The 16,308-nt window shown below is 53.8% G+C and overlaps 1 protein-coding gene across 1 annotated transcript; it reads left to right on the top strand.

Moving 5' to 3' along the window:
* The first annotated feature begins 3,946 nt into the window (after positions 1-3,946).
* On the top strand, positions 3,947-15,709 carry LOC144732817 (histidine ammonia-lyase-like). Its single transcript, XM_078614431.1, has 20 exons — positions 3,947-4,344; positions 4,548-4,611; positions 5,008-5,035; positions 5,616-5,690; positions 5,939-6,011; positions 6,169-6,235; positions 6,539-6,576; positions 6,706-6,831; positions 7,428-7,567; positions 9,215-9,262; positions 9,950-10,097; positions 10,652-10,747; positions 10,958-11,016; positions 11,233-11,313; positions 12,223-12,288; positions 12,479-12,644; positions 12,807-12,941; positions 13,955-14,063; positions 14,200-14,269; positions 14,386-15,709. The coding sequence occupies exons 1-20, from the start codon at positions 4,104-4,106 to the stop codon at positions 14,515-14,517; spliced, it is 1,962 nt and encodes a 653-aa protein (XP_078470557.1). The 5' UTR covers positions 3,947-4,103; the 3' UTR covers positions 14,518-15,709.
* Positions 15,710-16,308: the final 599 nt, after the last annotated feature.

The following is a 16,308-nucleotide window of genomic DNA, read 5'->3' as shown; positions in this document are numbered from 1 at the left end:
GTCACCAGGCTGTAAGGACAGTACCGGCCCTAGCGGGCAAGGTGTGTGCCGACCGGAAGGGAAGGTCGGGTAAGGCCATGACAGTCGAGTTGACCCGGGTGGACACATGACCAGTTAAGGCAACAGAGGGACCCCCGAGGAGAGGGCTGTGAGGGTCACGTGATGGAGCCGAGGTTCTTCGTGAAGGTTCTGGAAGGGAGGCGTGGCCAGGAGTTGAGCTGGCCACGCCGGAGAGAATATAATCCGAATCCCGAGAGGGCTCTTGGCTGTCCATCCCGGGCAAGAAAACCTTTCTCTACATTCTACGGTTCGCGAGTCTTCAAGCACGTGGTCCGGGCAGTATGCTGTTAGCCCCGGCCCGCGTTAGCAGTTGTTACATAGTTAGCCAGGGTGATCACCACCCTGGGTCGTTGTGTCAAGTTGTCCTGTTGTGTTCAAGAATAAAATACGCTGCCTCCGAGTTGAAGAGTACGTCTCAGTTGAACCCACTACACTGGTAATTATCTAACCCTAGTAATGTTTATTCTACAACCATGCACCCAGAGTACGAATACTTGCAATGATATTAATAGAACACATGTATAGTAGTAAGTTGTACAATGGTGACAAGTACAGTACATATACAGTTCATATATGGTACAGATAATGGGTGTAAGATACCAATATAAGTGGATGGTATATATATGTAGGACTTGAGAAACACGCGTCACGCGTTGGATTGTGATACGGGCACGCGGCGGATAGTGAGGGCAAACGGGGACACAGGGAGCGGGCGCCATACTGTTGTTATTGTACCGATTAAGGTGGTAAGGTAATTAAGGGGGGCCTGCAGGTGTGCGGGGGTAATGAGGACGCAGGCCGGTGATTGGACGAGAGGGATGGGTGTCGGGAATTGGAGCCTCGATGTCTACAATAACAACACCACGTGAGGCTGGGGGATGGGGGCGAGTGGAGAAGCGGGGGATGATCTAATTGATTAAGGGAAATTGGTTCGGGGATAAAGGCAAAGAGCGTGGGGAGAAACGGGAGTTGGTTGGTGCCTGGGACAAGAGACGGATAGAGGAAGAGACGGAGCAGCAGACAAGAGAGTATAGTATAAGGTAGCAGTGGACAGAGGGAGATAGTGTACGGTAGCAGTGGACAAAGAGAAGACAGGGTATGGTAGCAGCGGATAGAGAGAATACAGTATAGGATAGCAGCGGAGTAACGGACCGTGGTGGAGAAGCTACGACGGAGTGAGACGGCAGAGAGAACAAAGAGCGGCCAAGCTGGAGGGAGAGCAGAGAGGAGCGTCGCTGGAGGAGAGGAGCAGAAGGAGAGCGAGCGAAGTCAGCGGAGCGAACGAATGGAGGGACATTGAGTGACGTTGATGGGGAGTTGTGCGTTGGAGAGAACGGAGGGACATTGAGTGATGTTGATGGGGAGTTGTGCGTTGGAGAGAACGGAGGGACATTGAGTGATGTTGATGGGGAGTTGTGCGTTGGAGAGAACGGAGGGACATTGAGTGATGTTGATGGGGAGTTGTGCGTTGGAGAGAACGGAGGGACATTGAGTGATGTTGATGGGGAGTTGTGCGTTGGAGAGAACGGAGGGACATTGAGTGATGTTGATGGGGAGTTGTGCGTTGGTGAGAACGGAGGGACATTGTGTGATGTTGATGGGGAGTTGTGCATTGAAGAGAACGGAGGGACATTGAGTGACGTTGATGGGGAGTTGTGCGTTGGAGAGAACGGAGGGACATTGAGTGATGTTGATGGGGAGTTGTGCGTTGGTGAGAACGGAGGGACATTGTGTGATGTTGATGGGGAGTTGTGCGTTGGAGAGAACGGAGGGACATTGAGTGATGTTGATGGGGAGTTGTGCGTTGGAGAGAACGGAGGGACATTGAGTGATGTTGATGGGGAGTTGTGCGTTGGTGAGAACGGAGGGACATTGAGTGATGTTGATGGGGAGTTGTGCGTTGGTGAGAACGGAGGGACATTGTGTGATGTTGATGGGGAGTTGTGCGTTGGAGAGAACGGAGGGACATTGAGTGATGTTGATGGGGAGTTGTGCGTTGGAGAGAACGGAGGGACATTGAGTGATGTTGATGGGGAGTTGTGCGTTGGAGAGAACGGAGGGACATTGAGTGATGTTGATGGGGAGTTGTGCGTTGGTGAGAACGGAGGGACATTGAGTGATGTTGATGGGGAGTTGTGCGTTGGTGAGAACGGAGGGACATTGTGTGATGTTGATGGGGAGTTGTGCGTTGGAGAGAACGGAGGGACATTGAGTGATGTTGATGGGGAGTTGTGCGTTGGAGAGAACGGAGGGACATTGAGTGATGTTGATGGGGAGTTGTGCGTTGGTGAGAACGGAGGGACATTGTGTGATGTTGATGGGGAGTTGTGCGTTGGTGAGAACGGAGGGACATTGTGTGATGTTGATGGGGAGTTGTGCGTTGGAGAGAACGGAGGGACATTGAGTGATGTTGATGGGGAGTTGTGCGTTGGAGAGAACGGAGGGACATTGAGTGATGTTGATGGGGAGTTGTGCGTTGGTGAGAACGGAGGGACATTGAGTGATGTTGATGGGGAGTTGTGCGTTGGTGAGAACGGAGGGACATTGTGTGATGTTGATGGGGAGTTGTGCGTTGGAGAGAACGGAGGGACATTGAGTGATGTTGATGGGGAGTTGTGCGTTGGAGAGAACGGAGGGACATTGAGTGATGTTGATGGGGAGTTGTGCGTTGGTGAGAACGGAGGGACATTGTGTGATGTTGATGGGGAGTTGTGCATTGAAGAGAACGGAGGGACATTGAGTGATGTTGATGGGGAGTTGTGCGTTGGTGAGAACGGAGGGACATTGAGTGATGTTGATGGGGAGTTGTGCATTGAAGAGAACGGAGGGACATTGAGTGATGCCGACGGAGGAGATGTGAACTATACGCGTTAATAAAGAACCGAGGAAAAACAAAAGCTGTCGCGTCAATACGAGTCCTACATATATATATACATACAGCTTAGGATGAAAGTAATATTAGACTAGTAAAGTGTAAAGGTTATGATTAAAGACAAAAATGGTTTATCAGTAGTGGACTTGAGTTTAAGGGAAACTGTTATTAGGTAACCTGACGTGGACATCAGCTACGTGGTTAATGGCGACTCGGTTGAGAATTTATGTGTGTGACACACGTGCTGTTGCATTTTACAGATTATCACAACAAATGTGTTTGCCCTCGATTTGGAGCATCTGCCCACGTCCTTCATTTCGAGTGTGCAACAAGTGGAGGCCATCCAACGGTCTGAAGCAAATGCCGACAAGAAGACCATGCTCACCTGGCTGGGTTCTAGACACGGGTCAGACGTTTTCTCATCATCAATATTGTGACCCAACGATCCATCAATACTAGTTTTCTCCAGTGAAGGGGGTGGGCAAGGAGAGAGACAGAGAGCGACAGTGTGGGTTGTGCACAAGGAGGAGGAGGAACAGATAGAGAGAGACAGACAGCTTCGAACTCTTTGTGGTTGACATGTCGGGTGTCGGACTGTCTTCACGGCGGAGGGTGCCCTGTGGTTTACAAGTGCTGCCACGAACGACGAGGTTATAAAAGGGGACACACAAACAACAGAGCAGCAACACTGTCGTAACTTCACGGTATTAATGAGTTATACTGCCCCCAATAAATGGTCGCATGGATGAGGCGTCAAACCCGGCCACTGGGGTTCATCTAAGATTACAGCAATGTTTTGACAAGTCTGTGGACACGGTGTGATGCGCTTAGACGTCGTGTGCAGAATCGTGGATTTTGATGCGTGAAAGGTCGGGAATGTTTGCCGGTTAATTGCTGCGCTCATCGGATTCACGCAGGATAAAATACCGCGAAGACTGCCACTGCTGTCACACCTCCTGCACCGGTGTCACTTCTATAGGAGAGGTCTAGTGTGGAGACGTCTAGTGTAGAGGTTTAGTATAGAGAGATCTAGTGTGGAGAGGTCTAGTGTGGAGACGTCTAGTGTAGAGACATCTAGTGTAAAGGTCTAGTGTGGAGACGTCTAGTGTAGAGACATCTAGTGTAGAGGTTTAGTGTGGAGAGTTCTAGAGTGGACAGGGTCACCAGCAGCATGCGTTTCACGGCGAGGGTGCGTGGTGAGTGGTTGGCCGTCCCGGGCCGCGCCTCGGACTCGGTCTACTCGCTGGGGCTGGAGGCGCTCAAGCGGCACGTGAAGAACAAGCCGGACCACGGCGGCCTGGGGGTCCTGGCAGAGGTTCGCTTCACCGTGAGGAGGTGCCAGGGCCTCGGACTCCTGGACCAAGACGACCTGCTGGAGGACGTGCTGCAGGACAACGACTTCGTGGCGCTGGGTGAGGATGGACGAGGAGGAGGATGGGGATCGAGGCGAGCAGGGCTGAGATGGAAGGGAGGGGAAATGTCATTGTGGAAGGATTAGGGGATGGGTGAGTTGAGGGTCGAGATGAGGTGAGGGTGTCACTGAGGTGAGGTGTCTGGATGAGGTGAGCGAGAGCCATTGATGGTCGATGATTATGTTTACCTCCCAATGTTGCAGTGCTGGAGGGGGAGGCAATGTCGGACACGTTTTCGCGATTGGAGGATGAGAGGCTGCAGCCCTGGTGAGATTACGTGTCCATTGAGAATACTCACAGTAAGCAGTGCATCACCGCGTGGTATAGAGAACGACCCCCATGGTTTTAACCACGGAATTGTTGAGATCCCTTCAAGTGACCTCTTTTAGTTGCACACTCAGGTGCACACTTTCTCAATGTCCCAGTGTTGATTTGAGAGAGATTCTGCGTGGCAATCAAACTCAATACTGCAAATTTAGTAAAATTAAGTGACAAACCAAATAAAATTAACGTGATGGGGTTTTTTTTGTGTCTGCAGTTATTGGTGACAGGTCTGAGCAATCAACGCTACCAAAGAGCCTGGTTTAATTCTGGGGATTTCACATGGATACATTAAACTTGGGATGGGTGAATGTAACTTGTCAACGCAATGTCTTGTTGCAGGAACATCACTTACAAGGAGCCAGAAGAGGTGACGTCACACACACTTACCTTCTGACACTCAACCCACACTGTAGGAGGATAGGGCCAAGTGTGTGCGTGTGTGTGTGTGCGTTGGCTTTGTGCATGTGTGTAAAGTATGTCTATATATGTTCTATATAATGTGTGTGATGCGTATTTGGCAACTGCTTGATGAAGCGGCATACCCAATTCTTAAATGCGTATTAATTGCGTAAACAGAACGTGCCAATTCGTCACTAGTACAGCACACCGGTGTTTGGAGAGCAAAGCCACAACATTAACAATCTGAGTACGACGTTTTGCCAGCAATTACAACTAGCACCATCAGGCGGACAGCACCCAGATTAGTGGAGAAATCCTCCTGTTTCGTTCCTTAAATAGAGGGGTAGATGTGATGGCGTCACTTGTGAGCCCCCCGTGCTTTCGGACCCCCCCCCCCCGCCCCCCTGAAATGTTTCTCACCTTTGGGGTGCCTCACACCTCCTATTTTTATCTCTGCCGAGACGCTTATTACGTTCTGGTCGCATTATGAATACAAGTTGTCGTTGTGTATATCCGCGCGTGTGTGCGTGTGTGTCCTCGCTGTGCAGTTCATGAGCTTGGATGGCAACAGTTTGAGCACTCGGGAGCTGCTGCGTCTGGGCAAAAACCACTACAAGATCAAGGTGAGGCCCACAGGGCAGGTCACCAGGTCATTGGGTTGCAGGCCAATGAGTCAGCAGGTCACGAGGACACGGGCAGACACCGTGAGGTTCACCTTGCTCCACTGCATCGTGGGGCATCGCTCCACCTCCATCGTGGAGCCCTGCTCCATCGTGGGGCTTGCCTCACCCAGCTCCACCGTGGGGCACCGCTCCACCGTGAGGCTTCCCTCCGCCGTGGGGCCACTCATGCTGCGCCTGTGTCTCCTCAGCTCACGGAGGAGGCCCAGGTCAGGATCAGGAAATCGCGCGAGCTGCTGGAGACCATCATCCAGGAGAACAAAGGTCAGCCCAGGGTCACACCAAAGGTCACGCTGAACACGGTCGTGCCGCAGTTTGTCAAGGTTACACTGAGCGCGTGTGTAGTGTCACTGTGTCACACCTGCACTGAACACGTGTGAAGTGTCACCGTGTCACACCTGCACCTGTGTGTGCGCCACAGTGGTTTACGGGATCACGACGGGATTTGGCAAGTTCGCCCGCACGGTCATCCCAAGCAACAAGCTCAAGTGAGCAAGCATCACGCAGCATCACACCACTACTACCACACAGAAGCACACCACTACAACCACACAGCACCACACCACTACCACACAGCACCACACCACCACATAGCACCACCATCACCACACAGCACCACACCACACAGCACCACACCACTACTACCACACAACATCACACCACTACTACCACACAGAAGCACACACCACCGCACAGCGTCACCCATCATCGCAACACAAATACAGCACGACACAGCACAGAAGCACACCCTGCCGACCCCACGTGCTGATGTCGTTCATCTGCCTTTGCAGGGAGCTGCAGGAAAACGTCATCCGCTCCTCTGCTGCGGGTAAGGAGCCAGGGTCGTCTGCCCGATGTAGGGCACCGACTTGGCAGCACACACACACACGTGCGTGGGATCAGCCACACGTGAACTGGGCGCGTGACGCCGCGTGTCTGTCGCGGTGCGGTGGTGCAGGCGTGGGGAAGCCCCTCCCGCCGGAGCGGACCCGCATGCTGCTCGCACTGCGCATCAACGTCCTCGCCAAGGGCTACAGCGGCATCTCCCCAGAATCCATCAGCCGCATGATCAGCGCATTCAACGGTGAGGCCGTGCCCCGAGCTGTCTCCAGCATCGCGGCCTTCAGCGTCGACATCTCCAGCATCACGATCTCTAGAATCACGATCTCCAGCATCAACATCTCAGCATCACGATCTCTAGAATCACGATCTCTAGAATCATCATCTCTAGAATCGTGATCTAAAATCACGATCTCCAGCGTCACCATCTCAAGCATCAACATCTCAGCATCACGATCTCTAGAATCACGATCTCCAGCATCAACATCTCAGCATCACAATCTCTTGAATCACGATCTCCAGCATCAACATCTCCAGCACCACAATCTCTAGAATCACGATCTCTAGCACCACGATCTCCCGCGTCACAATCTCTATAAATCACGATCTCCAGCATCAACATCTCCAGCACCACGATCTCTAGAATCACGATCTCTAGCACCACGATCTCCCGCGTCACAATCTCTATAAATCACGATCTCCAGCATCAACATCTCCAGAATCACGATCTCTAGATTCACGATCTCCAGTATCACGGCCTCGAGCGTCACATCTTTCACAGACGAGCCGAGAGTGTCAGTACCTCGCGTCACGAGTGTGTGCGTGCGTGTGCGCGTGCAGCGTCGTGTCTGCCCTACGTGCCGGAGAAGGGCACGGTGGGGGCGAGCGGGGACCTAGCCCCCCTGGCGCACCTGGCGCTCGGCCTCATGGGGGAGGGGAAGATGTGGTCGCCTAAGAGCGGTTGGGCGGATGCGAAATACGTACGGCACGCGAGACCACGCACGCGCACACACACGCATGCACATGCACGCACACGCGCGCATACACCAGTCTCAACGACAATGTGTATATTAATAGAACATGGTTTTTTTCACGGTCACCACAAGTGGATGTGGTTGTTTCCTTGCACAAAAAGGTATCCCATGATATAGCTGCTGCTTACCGCGGGCTATAAGTGCTCCGATGCGTGCATTGTCCTTGTGCTGTACGCCTTTTGGCGTAGTTCTCTGGGAGACGAGGCCCTAAAGAAGGCTGCTGCTGTCTGTGGTGTAGGCCAATCAGTTTCAAAGACAATGCATCATCATATTATCAGATCATGTTTGTTTGCATGTTCACCACAAGTACCATGTGTGGTTAATCCTTGTGTAATGACATGATGACACCTACTGGCTGGGAAAGGGAAGCACGGGTATGGGCACGGTCAAGACGACATCCAATCGGAGAGGCAGGGGTATCTGGGGCGAAGGTAGTTGGTGGGGTTTGCCGAGATGCTCCGGGAACCTGCTCAGAGGTTCCACGAGAGGGCGTGGCCGGAGGCGGGGCCTAGCCACGCCTGGGGGGATATCAGGGGGAGCGGACCCGGGGCTCGGAGCTCATGTGTGGGGTCCTGGGTCCTGGCTGCGTCGCTGCTCGCCGACATCTCTCTCCGTCGTCCGGCCACGTGGAAGATCTCCTGCGTGGTTTCCGTCGCCGTCATCGTCACGCCGCCAGCCAGCGGCGTAGCCGAGTGAGGGCGGTGGGACCACGCCGAGTGATCGACCGTGTGTGTAGCCAGTAGAGACATCTCAACACAACTGCCGTTATATTGCCGGAAAGGGTAAAACCACCTATTATTTTTCATACTTTTGTAATGTGAGGTTATATCCGGGTCGCTGACGGATCACAACTCGTCACGATGATTGGCTCTGCTGGTCCTGGTCCATAGCCAATGGGGGGAAGCCTAGGGGTGTGGCCCTGACGTAATGGAAAGGTGACAGCTGTTTGTAGAGGATTGGTTCTGCTGGCTTTAGCCACAGCCAATGGGGAGACGAGTCAGGGGCGTGGTCCCGGGAGCCTACGGTGGAGTCTGGAAGATTCCATAGAGGCTAACCAGGATTGGTGGAAATGTACCACGTGACCCGGGTATTAAATAGGGGTGGAGATGAACAACACGTGGTCAGAACTGGAACGAACGAAGGGGAGAGGCCACGCGAGAGCAGGGTCCAGGCTGCCACGTGGCTGCGCACGTCTCTCTCTCTCTCTATCCCTCTCACGCTGTCTGTCAGCAGCGTGAAGGAAGTGCTGTAATGAAAGACAAATAAAGACCGGATTCCAGAAGTCACTTCAACGACCTTTATTACACTTTCATACTGGCAACAACAAAAATAGGTTTTATGACGTTATATTTACACACGCCTAGTCGTTGACCTGAAGATGGCTTAAGTCTTTGGTTCTTTCGGTAAAGTCACGTATAAAGATAAAATAATAAATTAAATAATAGCATACTACGACGTTTCGATGTGCGTACGTGCAGGTTTGTTGTGCATCAACACGCGTGCCGCGCGTCACGCAATGCAACCTTCTTCATCTACTCGCCGTGAAAATTGTAAAAAGGAAGGCGCAGCAACTGACGATGGCGTCTCTTTCAGGTGCTGCACGCCCACGGACTGTCTCCTTTGTCGATTCAACCAAAGGAGGTAGAGCAATGCTATCACGACAGCGGCCTTTCTGCCTGACACTGTTGTATGACAAGGCAGCAACACGGGATGGCTTGTCACATATTCCCCCCCCCCCCCTCCTCAGCAAATTCACTTTCATGTGTCTCTATGCGTGTTGTGGGGAGCGGTAGCGCAGTGCACTACGAATCCGGTGACCCGAGTTCGATTCCTGCTCACGGCCAGCACAAGTAACGCTGATCTAAACCGGCCCAGGGATTCCCCTAGGTCGACTCAGCCTGAAATAAGTGCCTGATCTGTGTGTGTGTGTGTGATACGCACACTTGCAGTACTTACCCCGGCAGTCTGTTCAGGCTATTCAGGGGATCTTTGGACTCGTGATGGTGTGTGTGGACGTGAGTCATGGCAGTATTAAGCGTGGTACTAACCACTCGTAGATTCTCACGGAAATGTACGCAGTCCCTTTACATGAATCCTGTGGGGAACTGGAAATGTGCCAAATCTTGGCCTGCGTAATTTATAGAATCTCGAAAGCCTTTTGGTACTCGGAGCCCAGGTCTCCGTTGACCGACCTCCACGAAACATTTATTTCGCAGAAATGAACACACAAGAGTCTGTTTTTATTGCACGAGATTTGCTTTCCCCGGGTCACTGAGCGAAGTTCTGCCATCCTCTGACTTGCCCCCCCCCACCTTTTCCCTCCTTCAGGGCCTGGCCCTGATCAACGGGACCCAGATGATCACGGCGCTGGGGGCGGAGGCCGTGGAGCGGGCGGCCTCCATCGCCCGGCAGGCGGACGTGATCGCGGCGCTCACCCTGGAGGTGCTCAAGGGCACCACCAACGCGTTCGACAGCGGTGAGCTCCGTGGGAGGACGTGGCCGTGGTTTGCCGCGGCCACCTCCCAGGTGAACACGGGGCGCCATCTCCGTTGCCGGTGGTAATTTGAAACGAAAACTGTTTTTTTATTTGGCTAGGTAAGGCCCACTGAGCTATATACAGCTCTTCTTCATAAGCGGCCTTATTGAGCTATCACAAATGCTAGCTCAACTTAGTGGTCTATCATGTGGACATTTATATCAGCCAAATATTCTTGGCGCAAATTTCTAAATGTGGAGGGGAAAACTGGAGGACCCGGAGAAAAATCCACGCGACCACGGCGAGAGAGACACGCAAACTCCAAATATACAACAGCAGGCATTGGGGTCAGGATCGAACCCACGTCCTCCTGTTTCCCTGGCGAGGGGGTTAACACCTCGCCACCGCAGCCAGATGATGGAGAGGCTGCCACTGTTTCTGCGAAGAGTGGCGAAAGCGATCGGTCGTCCACTCAGCCTCGCGCCAAACTCGCGTAGCGCACGGACGTCGGGCCGACTGTGGCCGGCGAGCGTAACGCGTGCCCTCTCCGGCAGACATCCACGAGCTGCGTCCTCACCCGGGGCAGAAGGAGGTGGCTTTCCGCTTCCGCTCCCTGCTCAACTCGGACCACCACCCGTCCCAGATCGCCGGTCTCCACACGCCCCACCAACCCACACCCTGCTCCACCACTACCACCACCACACCAACTCAATACCCCACATGCCTCCAATCCCTGCACCGCAAACGCTTTCTCACCGTCTCATCCGTGGCCGCCGCACTCAAATCAGCGGAAGTTTGAGTCACGCGGCCCAAACCCCTGCGGGTGATCTGAGTAACGCGTGGATTGTGCCGTCCCACAGAGAGCCACAGGTTCTGTGACCGGGTCCAGGACGCGTACACGCTGCGCTGCTGCCCGCAGGTGCCCAGCGCTTGCCTCCATGCCTGTGTCCGCACACTCGATCACGTGTGTTTGCTTAGCGAGTGCGTGAGACGCATGTGTGTCTGTCTCTGTGCGAGTGAGACACGTGTCCGTCTCTCCTTGTCAGAGCCACACCTGGTTGTGGCCGGGTGCAGGATGCAGTGACTTGTGAATGACACTGCCCCCTTCTGCCCTGTGTCCCGTGTTGTTGTCCAGGTGCATGGCATCGTGAATGACACCATCAGCTTTGTGCAGAAAGTCATCCAGACGGAGATGAACAGCGCCACCGACAATCCCGTATCCACACACCTGCAGCTCGCAGACACCATCAGCTCACGCACCACAACAACAACCGCCATTCGCCCCGAACTGGCGGTGACATCACCACGACGCCTGTGCCAGGCCAGGTGCACTTTAAGGCCACGTGAAGTGTCGAACGCCCGCTGGCAGGATGTTACGGGACTATCCCAAGTCCCATGGGTTGACTGATTGAGATTAATCCAGGCCACCTAGTTTATCCCGAGCCTGCCCACCAACATGAAGGTGCTTCATGATTGTGAGCAGAAAGTCAGGGACTACGAAAGCACAAATAACAATCCAGAGCCCAGGCCTATTGATGGCATCATAGGCCTTGACCAGGTCAATAAAGCAGAGATGTATGTCCTGTGAGCAGATGGACAGAAAATGTGGCACCTGGGCAGGACCGCCCTTTCCTGAAACCACATTGGGGCTCTGCAAGCTTCTCCTCAGCGTGCCTGGCAAGGGGATGTTGAATATTTCCCAGGACGTTTCCCGGCACACTTAGGAGGAAGATGCCCCTGTGGTTGTTAGTCTGTGCAGCCCCCCTTCTTAAAGGGGCGATCACCAGGGCATCCTTCCCATCTTGCAGAACCCATCCAGTGGTACAGACTGTTATAATGATGTCATATCGGGCACTCTGCACACAAATGCCACCCTCCCTGAGCAGTTCGCTTGGGAGATCATCTCTGCCCACTGCTTTTCCCGGTCTCAGACCTGCTCAACAGATGTCACTTCAGCCAGCCACTCACAGCGGGTGACTACTTCCAATAATTGAGGCACATATATATACACACCAGCAACAGACACAAATACACCACCAACAACACCTATACACCAGTGACACACGCACACACATGCGCACACACACGCACACATCAGCCTCACGATCCTTGACAGCAGCGCGAGATGGTGTTTTACGAGCGAGGTGAGACCATCTCTGGGGGCAACTTCCACGGAGAATACCCTGCGAAGGTCAGTCACCTCCTCTCCTCTCACACGGCGGGGAGTTGACGGGCAACGTCTCTCTGCCCGCGTGTAGGTTGCATGAGCTTGAGCTCTCGTCAGCTCAATAAAACTGAAGCAATTATTTTTTGGTTCTCGTCACCTTTTGCTTGACTCTGGCCTTTCCCCGTGTGACGGTGCGGTGGGCCCGTTGCGCCAGGTGCTGGACTACTTGGCGATCGGAGTGCACGAGTTGGCGGCTATCAGCGAGCGGAGGATCGAGCGTCTGTGCAACCCGTCCCTGAGCGAGCTGCCCGCGTTCCTTGTCAACGAAGGAGGCCTCAACTCGGGCTTCATGGTCGCGCACTGCACCGCTGCCTCGCTCGGTACGCAGGGCCACGCGCCTCTCGCCCACCAACGCGGGGACGCAGATTAGGACGGGGGGGACGGGTCCGTGCGCGGCCCGCACGGACCCGGCGTGCGGAAGGTGCGTGCCGTGTGACCGCGGGGTACGGGATGTGTGGACGTGGTGTCTCCGGTCCCCGCAGTGTCGGAGAACAAGTGCCTGTGCCACCCTTCGTCCGTCGACTCCCTCTCCACCAGCGCGGCCACCGAGGATCACGTGTCCATGGGCGGCTGGGCGGCGCGCAAGGCCCTGCGTGTCATTGAGCACGTGGAGCAGGGTGTGAAGCACTGTGCAGCGTGTCCACACGCATAGTGTACACACACACACCGTGTACACACGCATAGAGTGCACACACACACACCGTGTATACACACGCATAGTGCACACACACACTGTGTGCACACGCATAGTGTACACACACACCGTGTACACACACATAGTGTACCTACACACACACCGTGTACACACGCATAGTGCACACACACACCGTGTACACACGCGTAGTGTACACACACACACACCGTGTATACACGTGTAATGCGAGCGTAAATGGGGTTGTTGCTGGGCTCTGGCCCAATCACACGGCCCGGGGTATTGGGGGGCGGAGCCTGGTCTGCGGGGCGTGTGGGAGGGGCCACCGTTCACCTCGGCTCCAATGGGAGGCGAGGTGAATGGGGGCGGAGCCAGCAGGGCAGTATGGGAAGGCCAGATCTAACGATCCGGAAGGGGAGGAGTCAGGGTCACGTGGGGGGGAGAGGATATAAGTGGGAGCCCGGAAGAGATCGGGGCAGTTGGGGAAGTTAAGAGGCTGAGCCACGTTGGGTGGCGAGAGGAGATCCGCGCCATCGGCCACGTGGCCAAAGGACCTCAGCACGCCGTCGGCCAGCGGTGTGAGGAGTGCGGGAGTGGAGGAGCTAACGGAGGAACGTGCGCGGCACGCGAGAGGAGACGCTGGTCCCTTATCAGGACCAGCGGGGTGTGAGGAAGAGTGGAGGAGCTGACGAGGGAGCGCGTGCGGGGCGCGCGCGAGACGACGCTGGTCTGCGGAGGAGACTAGTGGGGTGCGGAGAAAGAACCTAAATAAAAGACCAACGGAGACCAGCAGTGCCTGACGGAGTCTTTTATTACACACGCATAGTGTACACACACACTGTGTATACACACTGTGTAAACACACACACACACTGTATACACACATAGTGTACACACACACTGTGTACACACACTGTGTAGACACACACACAGTGTCACGTCCCGCTCACGTATCCATGTGCCACGTGTCTCTGCCAGTGTTGGCCATCGAGCTGCTGGCCGCGTGCCAGGGCATCGAGTTCCTGCGGCCTCTGCGCACGACCACTCCCCTGGAGAAAGTCTACGACCTGGTCCGCAGCAGCGTCAGGTACGAGAGAGGCCGCGCACGGCAGCGGCTGCGTGTCCCACCCCCACGCAAGCGCTGCGGTGTCGTCGCTGCCACGGTGGTTGTTGTTGTGGAGTGTGTGCGACTGGACGTGTGCGTGCGTGCGTGTGCGTTGCAGGCCCTGGATAAAGGACCGCTTCATGGCTCCGGACATAGAGGCCGTGCACCGGATGCTCGTGGAGGAGAAGGTAGGAGCAGCGCATCAACAGAGGGGCTCCGTCAGATCCTCTCGTCTTCCTTGAAGGCGGCGCGCGCGCAAGGCGCTCACACGCTCCGGCGCGCGCCGTCTGTGTGCCCCTTGCAGGTGTGGCAGGTGGCCGAGCCGTACATCAACTGCTACCGGCTCAAGGACCTGCCCGAGTCGAGGCCGGATTCGCCGACAGCGTGCTCGCTCAGCTCGCCCTCTTTGCGCGCGCCGTGTGCCAGCATAATTTAAACTCGAGATCAAGACGAAGGCGTCATCCTGGCCAAAGCCATCAATGACATCACTGTATACCCTCTGCCGGCTGCTGCACAGTAGACTCAAAACCTCCAAAAACCACCCGAACAATATCTGCTGTTCGAGGCACTAGACTTATTCAGAGAGCCACAGCCTCGCAGAAACCCAGAATCCTCCGCCTTGGCAGAATCCGTATGTAACCATCTGGTCTTAGACCTTACCCTCGTCGCCGGACTCCTGAAGACCCTTCCAATACCCGTTTCAGTATTCGGCCCTCCCCTATCCTGCACACATCCCACCCAGAGCGGTCGTTTTTGCCAAGTTCTCTTCTGGACTTCTCCCGTCTCGCCACTTAATTCCCACCATCCGTTTCAGACGTCTGAGCTCATATGCCCGCTGCTTAGGGTCCAGGGACCGGAGTGCTGAACCGTTTAACACAATTCTACGTAGGCCATGAATTTGTCCCATTTTCCGATTCCTTCCGGGATTCACGCGAGAACGTGAGGGAGGTCTGGACCGGGCTGAAATTCGCCTCCCAAAATAAATTTCATACCCCATGAAACGAAACCTAGCCGGCTAAAGTAATTCTAACTGGAGTAATAATTCCCGTGTTAATCCAGCAAAGCCTCACCGAGTCTCAAGACTTTTTTTGCAGGAAGGTCTTACTACATTGGGATCTTTGGCCAACCCCCATTCACGAGTGTTTGGCTTCATGTAGGAGTAAATCAGAGTCTCCTGGAGAAAACCCACGCATGCAAGCAGCTGACACAGCTCCATACACAGATTAAATGCATAATAATATAGATGATATTGGTCGTGAAAGCCTAAGTGTTAAACCGATTAAATGCATTGTTGTACTGTACTACCATCTCCTGGGGCCCTCGATGCATCAGCCTACAACACCTGGTATTCCAAGACAGTCTCCCATACATACATTTACTAGCCAGGCTCAACTTTGCTTAGCTTAGAATAGCTGATGAGACTACATGTACACCGGTACACACCACTCACAGAACACACACGGCCACTCACCCTCTCCTCTCACAGCGCACAGCAGCACACATGCTCCGCTTCCACAGATATATGATTTTTGAGAACACAGTATATTATGTGAGATTATTTTTGATTGAAGCACGAACGTGTGTACGCTAATTTTCAAGCTGATGTCCAATAAAGTCTGTGGAGCTCTCGGTGTCATTCCAGGTGTCATTCACAAAAGATGCCTCGTGCCATATCACGTCACATGACCGTGCGTTGTCACCTCGAATATCACGTGACGTTGTAACGTCACATTGGGCGGTGACACGTGGTCGAGCTGGTGGCGCTGTGACAGGATACAATGAATCCGCGACAGAATGAATGTTAAATGTTAATTTTTTAGGCCAATATACGGAGTCTTCGGGCGTGGCTTTGCCCGTATAAGGAATACTGGAACAGGAATCGACATTTTGAACAAGCCAATGCTCGATTAAACGGGAATCGACCAATTTTTAAGGATGCAAAAGCTTAATGATATTGTTTTTTCCGAGACCAAGGTACTCCGCAAACCTTCGGGCTACCATCAAAGATTTGTCCATGAAGCCATCCAGATATATAAACACAGTGGACACAATTTCAACCGAGGAGATGGGTACAAACTGAGCAATCATCGGTCGTCATCAGGTCGCCATCAGAATAGAGATGATCGATCGAAACGTCGTAGTTTTTTGTTTATGTTATTCTTATACTCTTTGGTTTTTTCGGTAAAGTCAGTCACGTAGATAGAAAATTAATAGATCACGACGTTTC

The sequence above is a fragment of the Lampetra planeri genome, chromosome 44 (genome assembly GCF_965212315.1).
Source record: "Lampetra planeri chromosome 44, kcLamPlan1.2.h2, whole genome shotgun sequence".
NCBI lineage: Eukaryota > Metazoa > Chordata > Hyperoartia > Petromyzontiformes > Petromyzontidae > Lampetra > Lampetra planeri.
The sequence above is the reverse complement of the archived record's forward strand: the minus strand, read 5'-3'. Positions and strand labels throughout refer to the sequence as shown.